The sequence below is a fragment of the Schistocerca americana genome, chromosome X, assembly GCF_021461395.2.
Source record: "Schistocerca americana isolate TAMUIC-IGC-003095 chromosome X, iqSchAmer2.1, whole genome shotgun sequence".
Classification (NCBI taxonomy): domain Eukaryota; kingdom Metazoa; phylum Arthropoda; class Insecta; order Orthoptera; family Acrididae; genus Schistocerca; species Schistocerca americana.
In genome coordinates, this window is record NC_060130.1 from 1,001,543,214 (window position 1) to 1,001,556,683 (window position 13,470).

General features: G+C 37.2%; 1 protein-coding gene across 1 annotated transcript in view; it reads left to right on the forward strand.

The window, feature by feature from the left end:
* The window catches only part of LOC124555283 (ceramide kinase), a 275,041-nt gene that overhangs the window by 193,237 nt on the left and 68,334 nt on the right, over positions 1–13,470 (forward strand). Inside the window, exons 4-5 of the mRNA XM_047129158.1 lie at positions 601–784; positions 10,830–10,982. Coding sequence (XP_046985114.1) covers positions 601–784; positions 10,830–10,982 — 337 coding nt within the window. The remainder of the gene's footprint in view (positions 1–600; positions 785–10,829; positions 10,983–13,470) is intronic.

Genomic DNA, 13,470 nt, shown 5'->3' on the forward strand with positions numbered 1-13,470 from the left:
CATTCCACAGCACTGCTGAAACACAGATAGTTATGCTGCTTAAACACAAGAGTGCATGTTGGTGTTACAAGCTTGAGAATCTGTACTGGGTCACCAGTGATATCATAACATCTATTCCTATGAAACAGTCTCCAGGTATCCTCACTATGGTCCTCTTATCAAAAATTCTTGCACAACACCTCTACATCTTTTGTCACCTGCCTACACCTAGGTCTGGGTTTGAGTGTGCTTGCGACCAGTAATCTGCACCTATACTCCTTCAATCAAGCATCTATACCAAGCCCATAAGTATATTATCTAATGGTTGAATTACATTTATATGAACACTTCTGTCTGTTAGCTTTTCTCACTTTTAAGTCTGCTGCAATTTCTCTATACCTCCATCTATGTGATAATCCTATCTTCCTCACTCTGAAATGTATTGCTTGTGTGGCATATTAAAATATATTAACACATCCATTTTTTATGAGCTGACAGTTTCAGCTTCTCACTAAACTTCTCTTTCGTTTCCCAGCTACATTCTTCTCTGTGAAATAAAGATAACCAAACTGAGAACTTTGAAATTATGCTGCCATTTACATGAATATTTGTTGATTACAGGTATTCAATGGCTTGGTATTACGGGCAGCGAGGGATGCCGGTATCGATCACAATGACCCTGAAGCTCGGCTACCACCTCCACCTCTTAGAGTGGGTGTTGTGCCTGGTGGATCTACTAATACAATGGCTTATTGCCTCCATGGAACCACTGATGTGCAGACTGCTGTAATACACATTCTGCTTGGTGGGTAACCTGTATATAAAAATGTTCTTTTGTGTTTCCATCTTAGATATTTCCATTGATTATATAAGAACTGATCATTTTGACATAGAGTGGCGGGAGTCTTGTAATCCTGCTGGATGTATTGATGTATCAATCAATATGATTATGCATATGACTGGTGAGGTCGTTAAGTGTGATGCAGACTAGTACATCTGCTGGCATCACATCACATAGTTGATGTTCAGTAAAACCTGTGGTGTTGAAGAAGCAGACTTACACCAGGAAAGAGCTGGCTGGATGTATCTACGTATCATCCCACCTAATTTTGACATCTGATAATACTATGTCAATTTTAAAAACAGTGCAGATAATGATGGTTTGGTTCCAAAAGCCCTGTCTGCTTATGGTACCAAAAAGGAACTTGAAGGAGGTATTCAGGAAACTAAAATGGTCAATAGTATTTTTTTTTAAGTGAACTATGTTATGTTTTTTTCCCCAAAATAGGAGTGCTGTATAAGTCAAATTCTGTGTTTTACAGACTAAAAATAAGTTGAATATGGGAATTTTTGTGCTGCTGTTGTGGTTGCTTGAATGGTGTCTTACCCAGAACTTTACAGAACTCCGCACAGAAATTACGTGATGTTTCCACCACTCGAGAAAGAGAGAGAGAGAGAGAGAGAGAGAGAGAGAGAGAGAGGGCGAGGGGAGGGGGGGAGAGGGGGTGTAGGGGGAGGGAGGGCTTCTGGAACCAAGCAACCTCTGGGTGACTATTTTCTTATTTGCATCAAAATTTATGTGGTTATTGCAGAATCCAGACTTAATTGGGACATCCTGTATACAGTTCGGTCCATTAAAAGTGACCGGGCCAAATGTCTCACGAAATTAGCATCAAATGAGAAAATAAAAAGAACAGACCTGTTCGAGCGTATTGAGGGGAAACAGATGGCATGTAGGGGGCGGGGGGGGGGGGGGGGGGGGGACAGATGGCACTATGGATGGCCCACTAGATGGCACTGCCATAGATAGGACAAATTGATAGAAACTGCATTTTTAAAAAAATAGATACCCCATTTTATTACATATTTGTATAGTACATAAAGAAATATGAATGTGTGATTTGAAACATTTGTTTCACTTTGTGATGGATGGCACCGTAATATTCCAACACTTATAATATGCCCCACCCATTAAGGTAACTGTGTTTTTTTAAATTAAAACACAAAAAGTAGTTATGTTTGGACTTTATTTCTGTTGTTCCAGTGTGATACATTTACTTTTGCAACCTTATCGTAAATTGTGGGAATGCATGCTGTTACTGCGTGAGCAACCATAATAACCTCATTAATGTAATAAATGCTCAAAATGATGCCCTTCAACTTCAATGCATTTGGCAATACGCATAACGAAATTCCTCTCGACAGCGAGTTGATCACCTCCTGTAATTGTTGCACATGCATTGACAATGTGCTGACGCATGTTTTCAGGCGCTGTTGGTGGATCACAATAACAAATATCTTTCAATTTTCCCCACAGAAAAAAGTCCGGAGATGTAAGGTCCGGTGAACATGCAGGCCACAGTATGGTGCTTCTATGACCAATCCACCTGTCATTAAATATTCTATTTAATACTGCTTCAACTGCACATGCGCTATGTGCCAGACATCCTTTATGTTGAAGGTATATCACTATTCTCTGATGAAGTGAAACATCTTGTAGTAGAATCGGTAAAACATTATGTAAGAAATCGGCATACATTGCACCATTTAAATTGCCATCGATAAAATAAGGGCCAGTTAGATGTCCTCCCATAATTCCACACCATACATTAACCTGCCAGGGTCGCTGAAGTTCCACTTGTCGCAGCCATCGTGGATTTTCCGATGCCGAATAGTGCCTATTATGCCAGTTTACATTACCTCTGTTTGTGAATGATGCTTCGTCACTAAATATAACTCTTGAAATATGCCTGTTATCATTTCGTAATTTATTTTGTGCCCAGTGGTAAGAATTTACACAATGTTCAGAATTATCGCCATGCAATTCCTGGTGCATAGAAATAATGCTGTAGAATTCTCAAAACTGACGTTTTTGAAATTCCCGATTCCTGCTCAGTTTGTCTGCTGATGATGTGCGTATTAGTCTCAACTGCAGCTAAAATATTTATTTGGACATCTTCATTTGTTGCAGTTCTTGGTTGCATCTTCTTCTTTGGCTGAACAGTTCCGGTTTCTTTAAATACATTAACTATCCAATGAAAGGTCTGGACACTTGGTTGCTGCCTGTCAGGATAATGATCAACATACATAGCACAAGCTTATTGGGCATTTTGATCACAATAGCCATAAATAAACAGCAAATCTACCTTTTCTGCAACTATTAAACGTTCTATTTTAACAAGATTATGTCTTCTACGTATTTATTATGACTGGACAAGTGTATTATGGTGCCTAAGTTAAGTAATGAATTGCACACAATGCTATTGGGTGTGTTGCTACATTTGTGAGAATATTACAGCGCCATCCATCACAAAGCGAAACAAATGTTCCAAATCAAACATTCCTATTTATTTATGTACTATACGAATGTGTAATAAAAAATGGGGGCAGCTATTTAAAAAATGCAGTTTCTGTCAACTTGACCTATGGCAGTGCCATCTAGTAGGCCATGCATAACACCATATGTTTTCCCCTGTCATGATGGAAAATATTTGTTCTTATTTTTTTGTTTGATGCTAATTTTGTGAGATATTTGGCTTGGTCACTATTAATGGACCACCATGTATATAGGATTAATAGCTCCATGTATGTATCATCCTGTGTAATGTTTGTGATGTGTCGCTCAAAATAGTTAATACAAGGACAAGGTGAAAACTTGTCTCTGACAGTCAGTAACTTTGACTTTAGGTTGAAATATACTTATTTTTCAGCAAAATCCTATTTTTAGATCAGTACATTTTGTCCATCAATTTTTTAGTAAGTAGATTGACTCCCTGAAATGTAATTCTGGAAGCTCTGTAAAATATCTATCAACAGCTAACATGCCATAATCTGTTCACTGGACTCAAAATATTTTCCAGTTGCAAAATTATTCTCAAGTTTATGTTCTGATTAAAGGAAATTGTAGTTCTTCTGAGGCAGTATATTATGTGAATAAGATGCTTTGTTCATCATTATTACTCAATTTCAATCTAACGACAATTTTCAAGTGTGCCTACTAACATTATGGTGGACAAATATGAGGATGTGAACAAGGAGAAATATCTACACCCAAACTAACAACCATCATGCTTAGAGAGCAATGAATATACTAAAAGAGAAATAAAAACTCGAAATACCAAAAACCTAGTTCTTACATGTATATTTGTTCATTCATATGTTATCAACAGATTATATATGAAGTCGCAAATGTTAAGCAAAGAGAGAGAAAAAGCTGAGGCTTTTTGCAAATACGTTGATGATTTGCCTATAATGCAGCATAGATAAGTATGAAGATGAGTACAGAATCTGCACAAGCTAATCCATTACGCCAAACCCACCAGTCATGTGTAAATCACATTATAGGACATAACTGTTCATACAGCGGTTGCCAAACAAACCATACAGCACAAATACTTTATCTTGTATATGTGTGAGTCCCAATTAACAATGACAAGTCATTACATTGTCCTGTGCGTAATAATAAACCAAAACATTGTGTGTGTGCAAGATGTACACCAAAGACATTACCACAGATCATCTTCACACTGATTGTTATGAATAAATCCAGCTACACTGCTATGTAAATTGTTTATATTTTATGTAATTCATGATGAGCCCATTTTGGCAAATTGCCATCGTCAAGTGCTCTGTAAATACATAAATAAGATGGTCTTAGTATAATGGTCTTCTAACTATGATTTGAAAAGCTATAATATATCATTAGTTGTTTTATCTTACTTGTAACATCGTTGTTGTCATGTCCTGTCTGTTTTAGAATTATTACTTTCTCCCATGTATACACTGGAGTTGTATGTTGGATATTACTTGTTTTCCATATATGCTATTTTTCTGACAGGTTCGATGACAGTGGGTCAGCGATATTACATGTTTACATAGTTACTATTATAAATAAGTTATGTGTGAAATTTGGTTGTTTATTATTATTAAACTTTAGGCAATAACATAATTAGAAACAAACCTATATAAAAATAATAATAAACAACAAAAATTCACACATCACTTATTTATAATGGTAACTATGTAAACATGCAATATTGCTGACCCACTGTCATCCAACCTGTCAGAAAAATAGCATATATGGAAAACAAGTAATATCTGACATACAACTCCAGTGTACACCTGGGAGAAAGTAATAATTCTAAAACAGATAGGACATGACAGCAATGATGTTACATAAAAGATAAAACAACTAATGATATATTATAGCTTTTAAAATCATAGTTAGATTAGATTTTAGATTAGATTTACTTTCATTCCAATTGATCTGTAGTGAGGAGGTCCTCCAGGATGTGGAACATGTCAGAAAAACAACAATATGTGACAAATATTTACAACTAAAACAAATAAGCTAATGTACCATTCCACAGGTCCCAAGTGGAATGATCGTCATTTTTTAATGAACACTATATGAAAGTCATTTTACAAATAATAATGCACTGAATTTAAAATCAAAAAGTTTTTTATTTATTTATAAGGTAATAAACATGTAATACAGCTACTATAATACTTATTTACAATTAACACATTACTGCACTGAAATGGTGCAGAAGTTAGATTGTACTTACACACACACACACACACACACACACACACACACATATTTACAATGAACACATTACTGCACTGAAATTGCGCAGAAGTTATATATATATATATATACACACACACACAAATCAGTTGGTTTTACTGAGAAATTCATCAATGGAGTAGAAGGAGTTGGCCACCAATAAATCATTTAGGTTTCTCTTAAACTGAATTTCATTGGTTGTTAAGCTTTTTTTGGCTGCTGGCAAGTTATTGAAAATGTGTGTTCCTGAATAGTGCACACCTTTTTGTACAAGACTAAGTGACTTTAAATCCTTGTGAAGATTATTCTTATTTCTAGTATTGACTCCATGAATTGAGCTGTTGGTTTGAAAAAGTGATATATTTTTAATGACAAATTTCATTAAGGAATAAATATATTGAGACGCAGTAGTTAGTATCCCTAGTTCCCTAAACAGGCTTCTGCAGGATGTTCTTGAGTTCACACCACATATAACTCTTACATGCACGTTTTTGTGCCCGGAAAACTTTAGCTTGGCTTGATGAATTACCCCAAAAAATAATCCCATATGACATTATGGAATGAAAGTAAGCATAGTATGCCAGCTTTTTCATTTTTATATCCCCTATGTCTGACAAAATTCGCATTGCAAACAGAGATTTGTTAAGACGCTTCAGCAGTTCTGTGGTGTACTCCTCCCAGTTGAATTTATTATCAAGCTGTAATCCCAAGAATTTAACACTGTCGACTTCTTCTATCTTCTTGTCATTGTATGTTAGACATATACTCGTGGGACACCCCTTACAAGTTCTGAACTGCATGTAGTGTGTTTTTTCAAAGTTTAGTGACAAAGAATTGGCTAGGAGCCAGTGATTAATGTCCACAAATATACTATTAGCTGATCTTTCTAAGACTACGCTTGATTTGCTATTTATTGCAATGTTTGTATCATCGGCAAACAAAACGAACTTGGCATCTGGTAATGTTACTGATGAAAGGTCATTGATATAAACAAGAAAAAGTAAGGGCCCTAAAATGGAACCTTGTGGGACCCCACATGTAATTAGTTCCCAGTTGGATGATGCCTGATAGCTTGATACATGTCTCTTTCCTAATAACACCCTTTGTTTCCTGCCAGAGATATAAGATTTGAACCATTTTGCAGCATTTCCTGTTACACTATAATACTCTAATTTACTTAAAAGGATATTGTGATTTACACAGCCAAATGCCTTTGACAGATCACAAAATATACCAGTTGCCTGCAATTTTTTGTCTGATGAATTAAGCACATTTTCACTGTAAGTGTAGATAGCCTTCTCAATATCAGAACCTTTTAGAAATCCAAACTGTGACTTTGACAGTATGTTATTTGAGATAAGATGGTTATAAAGCCGACTGTACATTACTTTTTCAAAAATTTTTGAGAATGCTGGCAACAGTGAAATTGGATGGAAATTTGATGCTATTTGTTTATCTCCCTTCTTAAACAGTGGCTTAACTTCAGCATATTTCAGCCATTCAGGAAATATTCCACTGATAAATGACTGGTTACACAGATAGCTTAATATGTTACTTAGCTCAGAATCACATTCTTTAATTAACTTTGTTGATATTTCATCATACCCACTAGGTGTTTTTGATTTTAAAAATTTTATGATGGACATTATTTCTGTTGGGGTAGTGAGGGTCAAATTCATATTATGGAAGTTGCTTGAAATTTCTGGTCTGAGGTATTCCGTAGCAGAAGACCATATTAAGACCATCTTATTTATGTATTTGCAGAGCACCTGATGGTGGCAATTTGCCAAAATGGGCTCATCGTGAATTATATAAAATATAAAAAATTTGCATAGCAGTGTAGCTGGAATTATTCATAATAATCATGTCACTGAAAGACATATTTTGCACTATGGGCCCCAAAGAACAAAAATTATCTTCACACTGGTTAGTATTGTCTTATATACAGTATCCACAATGTATTTGGAACATGTGTCATCATTGTATGTTTATTTTTGGATTCATATATGATTTGTTAATAACATATGTATGATCAAACGTACCAGGTTTTTACTACATTGATTTTTTATTTCTCTTTTAGTAAACTCCTGACTGTATAACCATCTTGGTTTTTACTTTGGATCTAGATACTTCTCCTCATTTGTGCCCTCATATATATCCACTGTTCCAAACTTGCCTATAGTGGCAAATAAATGGTCTCATTCAAATAATGTTAAGTCTCGCAAAACCATGACTTTTTTTTGATCAGTGTTCAATGGCTATGAGCCAAGCATGAAGAAAGCTATTTATTTTCCCCATTGAAAAAGCATTTTCATTGTTGTGATGAAAGGTAATATCTGCCTTTTGCAGTCCAGGGCTCTTCTTACGTATTTTTTCCACTGCAATGAGTCCAAAATATTTGTCTATTTTTCACCAGTTTTTCTTATATCCTTTTCAGAGTGATCAACACTAGGAATTCCTTTTATATCCCAGGAAACACTGGCCAAAGCTTTCCCAGAAAATGAAATCAACTTCACCTTTTTGTGCAGGTACATCAGTTCCCATCAACTAGATGGATTATTGTTTGTGTCTGATGTGAAGTGGAGGCCCCTTGTCTCAACCACAGTAACAAGTTGCTTCGCAAATCAAGTTTGATTCTCTTTAAAATAGTCTAAACACTACTGAGAAATAAGTTTTTGCTCATGTTTTTGGCCAGTATTCATCAACTTGCAGTGCTCATCTCCCACAGAAATGAATCGTTATCTTAGATCCACTAGAAGTTCAAGAGTGATCTTAATGTGCATTACACATGACTACACTGATCAACCAGAATATTATGACAACTGACCTACTATCAATATAAACCCATCCAAGTGATAGCAGCATCACTTGGTAAGGCATGACTGCTAGTCAGACACACACATGGTACATGTAGAATTAGTGAGCATGCTGTTCGTGTGTAGAATGGGGAAGGGTTGTGATCTATCTGAGCTTGACTGAGAGCAGATTGTAATGGTTCAAAGGCTCGGCACAAACATTTTGGAAACTGCACAACTTTTTGGGTATTGAGGAGTGCTGTGGTGAGTGTCTTATACACATGGTGAAACCACATGCAGATATTGTGGGCTTGGGCACCCACCCCTCATTAGAGATTTCAGATGTCATAGGTCGGGCAGACTGGTAAAACAAGACAAGCAGCAAACTGTGGCAGAACTTACATCAGATTTTAATAGTAGGCAGAGTACAAGTGTGTCTGAACACACTGTGCACTGAACACTCATAACGATGGTCTCCGCAGCCAACTTCCCACGCATGTGCCTATGTTGCACTGCCATGTAAAATAAGGACAGGAGCGTGATGGAGTGGTTCAAGGAACACAGTGATGAGTTCTAATTAGTATGCTGGCCTCCCAACTCACCAGATGTGAACCCAAGTGAACATATCTGGGATGTGGTTAACTGTGGTGTCAGAGCTCATTGCCCCCCCTCCCCAGAATTTACAGGAATTAGGTGACTTGTGTGTACAGATGTGGTGCCATCTCCCTCCAAGGGCCTACTGAGATCTCATTGCTTCCATGCCACAATCCATCGCCACTGTTATCTGTGCCAAAGGTGGACATACCAGCTGTTAACAATCTGGTCATAATGTTATGGCTGATCAGTGTTTTGTAGAATCCATGGAAGTTTTATATTTATCTACCTCCTCTAAATTTAATTTGCTTTATATTCTCTTTGTTTGTGTAGCATGTGACACAAATATACTATAAATGGTACTTGTCTATTTTTGGTTTCCTCTTTATCTGTTTTTCATACCTTCTTTTCATTTTTCTGTAATGTCACCCATAGTCACTCTCACTTTCAGTTGAATATGAAGAAATATTCACTTGCAGGAAAAAAACTGAAAGGAGGTTGTGTCTGGGTAACATAACTTAACTTTATAAATGTCCTCATCTTCCCTTTTTTCCTCTTTGAGGTAGGTAGTAATAAGTACGAAAGGTAGTATAGTTTTTGTAATTATTTGGATCTTCTTGGCAATACATAGAATTTTGCCTTCTGAATGTGAGTACTAACTATCCATTTTGTCCCCAAGTAACTTTATAGTAAGCCCTTCCGTCCCGAATTTCTGATTCCCTTATATCGGACATGGTAACTACCCTCTCTATTATTTTTAACTTCCCAGCTCTTCAGATGATACATGATTCTGTTATCATTAAATTCATTCTAATGTTGCCCTGCTGTGTCTACTTTCACATACAGTCTTTGGCGACTTTCTCACAGAATAATTTTTTCCAGTTTCCCCTTCTCTTATAAAATGTGAAGGAAACCTTGGTCAGAAAATTTAATTTTTCTCTCAACTTTTGTCTATATACACCCAGTTGCAACAATATTCTCTAGTTTACTTGAATAAAAAGTTGTTTATGTTGCCGTAGCCAGTTAGCAATTTTTATCCCTTCAGTGTAAACGAAAAAAATTGTGGCAATCTTGCAAAGTTGCTTTTCCTGATGTCTGTAATTCTGCCATTTGCTATGTTATAACAGTGTTGTACTTAGAGCAGTGTTTATTGATGTAGCATGAAGATCTTCCATGTTATATCTTTTTGATTTAGGAGGTGGTGTGGGAAGGGTTCTGGGGAGGAATGATCTCATTTCAGGGTAGAAAATCACTATTCTGATAAAGTCATACATTACAGACACATTCTAACAGTTCTTGAAACGGAGCATGAGGAGTGGTTTATGATATATGTTTTCATCTACTTTTTCCATCAGCAGTTCATGGTCCTGTGGTTAGCATTGCTGACTCTAGATCATGTGGTTCTGGGTTTAATGCTCAGCTAGGTCAGGGATTTTCATAGCTTCGGACGAGGTGTGTGTGTTGTCCTCACCATCATTTCACCCTGATTGATGTGCAAGTAGCTGAAATGGTGTCAAATAAGATGACTTGCACCAGGCAGCCAAACATCCCAGATGGGACTCCAAGCCAATTATGCCAAACACACATTTCATTTCACAAGTTTTTTACAAGCATGTTTAATTTCTTATGATTATTTTTGCTTGTCAGTGTAAAACCTAAAAGTTGTTAGTGACTAGTTGTAATAAAATACTATTTGTGTGAAAGCATCACATGTCTAGCAGTGTCAATATACATTTATACTTTTGAGACACAGAATCATTATGTGAAGAGAAGTTAAGGGTCATATGTTCTTTTATTTTGTATTCAGTGACAAAATAAAAATGAGGTAATAAGTAAAGTGAAAACAGAAATATTGTTTCCATTTTAATGACACAGTGTTACTTTAAATACAGGAGACACTCGTGGGCTGGATCTATGCAGTGTTCATAGCAATGGAAGCCTCCTAAAGTACTATTCAAGTGTTATTTCATATGGTTATTTGGGAGATGTCCTAAGGGATAGTGAAAAATTTCGTTGGATGGGGCCCAAGCGGTATGACTATTCAGGTAGGTCATAGCAATATAAAATTGTACATTTAGAATATTTAGTTAACTGTAATTGGACAGACATTATAGCATGCACTGCATGATCCATTTCAGTAAGAAGAAAATTGCATATTCCAAGACATGTACATACATTTGTAACATATTTAAAAAAACACTGTGCCTATGTGAGAACTTCCAGAAAAGTGGCATGGACAGTAAGTGTGTTTTGTTCTTTGTTATTCAAATTCAGATGCGTGGCGTTGTCTTATTATGCAGTCATTGCCATTGTGGTTCATAGATGTGTGTGTGTCCACGCGCGTAGTGTGTGCATGTGTATTCACACTAATACTATTTCTAAAAATTGAGTGAAAGTGAAAAACTTAACGTGATTATATGATATATGTGCCACCTATCACTATTCAGCAGATTATTGGTTGACTTTACTCATTTTTATCTACATCTACGTTTATACTCCACAAGCCACCCAACAGTGTGTGGCGGAGGGCACTTTACGTGCCACTGTCATTACCTCCCTTTCCTGTTACAGTCGCGTATGGTTCGCGGGAAGAACGACTGCCAGAAAGCCTCCGTGCGCGCTCGAATCTCTCTAATTCTACATTCGTGATCTTCTCGGGAGGTATAAGTAGGGGAAGCAATATATTCGATACCTCATCCAGAAACGCAAACTCTCAAAACCTGGACAGCAAGCTACACCGTGATGCAGAGCGCCTCTCTTGCAGAGTCTGCCACTTGAGTTTGCTAAACATCTCCTTAACACTATCACGCTTACCAAATAACCCTGTGACAAAACGCGCCACTCTTCTTTGGGTCTTCTCTATCTCCTCCATCAACCCGACCTGGTACGGAACCCACACTAATGAGCAATACTCAAGTATAGGTCGAACGAGTGTTTCGTAAGCCACCTGCTTTGTTGATGGACTACATTTTCTAAGGACTCTCCCAATTAATCTCAACCTGGCACCTGCCTCACCAACAATTAATTTTATATGATCATTCCACTTCAAATTGTTCCATACGCATACTCCCAGATATTTTACAAAAGTAACTGCTACCAGTGTTTGTTCCGCTATCATATAATCATACAATAAAGGATCCTTCTTTCTATGTATTCGCAATACATTACATTTGTCTATGTTAAGGGACAGTTGCCACACCCTGCACCAAGTGTCTATCCGCTGCAGATCTTCCTGCATTTCACTGCAATTTTCTAATGCTGCAACTTCTCTCTATACCACAGCATCATCCGCGAAAAGCCACATGGAACTTCTGACACTATCTACTAGGTCTTTATATATATTGTGAAAAGCAATGGTCCCATAACACTCCCCTGTGGCACGCCAGATGTTACTTTAACGTCTGTAGATATCTCTTCATTGAGAACAACATGCTGTGTTCTGTTTGCCAAAAACTCTTCAATCCAGCCACACAGCTGGTCTGATATTCCGTAGGCTCTTACTTTGTTTATCAGGTGACAGTGTGGAACTGTATCGAATGCCTTCTGGAAGTCAAGGAAAATGGCATCTACCTGGGAGCCTGTATCTAATATTTTCTGGGTCTCATGAGCAAATAAAGTGAATTGGGTCTCACACGATTGTTGTTTCCGGAATCCATGTTGATTCCTACAGAGCAGATTCTGGGTTTCCAGAAATGACATGATACGTGAGCAAAAAACATGTTCTAAAATTCTACAACAGATTGATGTCAGAGATATAGGTGTATAGTTTTGCACATCTGCTCGACGGCCCTGCTTGAAAACTGGGACTACCTGTGCTCTTTTCCAATCGTTTGGAACCTTCCGTTCCTCTAGAGACTTGCGGTACACGGCTGTTAGAAGAGGGGCAAGTTCTTTCGCATACTCTGTGTAGAATCGAATTGGTTTCCCATCAGGTCCAGTGGACTTCCCTCTGTTGAGTGATTTCAGTTGCTTTTCTATTCCTTGGACACTTATTTCGATGTCAGCCATTTTTTCGTTCATGCGAGGATTTAGAGAAGGAACTGCAGTGCGGTCTTCCTCTGTGAAACAGCTTTGGAAAAAGGTGTTTAGTATTTCAGCTTTATGCATGTCATCCTCTGTTCCAATGCCCTCATCATCCCAGAGTGTCTGGATATGCTGTTTCGATCCACTTACTGTTTTAACGTAATTCCAAAACTTCATAGGATTTTCTGTCAAGTCGGTACATAGAATTTTACTTTCGAATTTATTGAACGCTTCACGCATAGCCCTCCTTACGCTAACTTTGAGATTGTTTAGCTTCTGTGTGTCTGAGAGGTTTTGGCTGTGTTTAAACTTGCAGTGAAGCTCTCTTTGCTTTCACAATAGTTTCCTAACTTTGTTGTTGAACCACGGTGGGTTTTCCTCATCCCTCACAGTTTTACTCTGCATGTACCTGTCTAAAATGCATTTTATGATTGCCTTGAACTTTTTTCATAAACACTCAGCATTGTCAGTGTCAGAACAGAAATTTTCATTTTGATCTGTTAGGTAGTC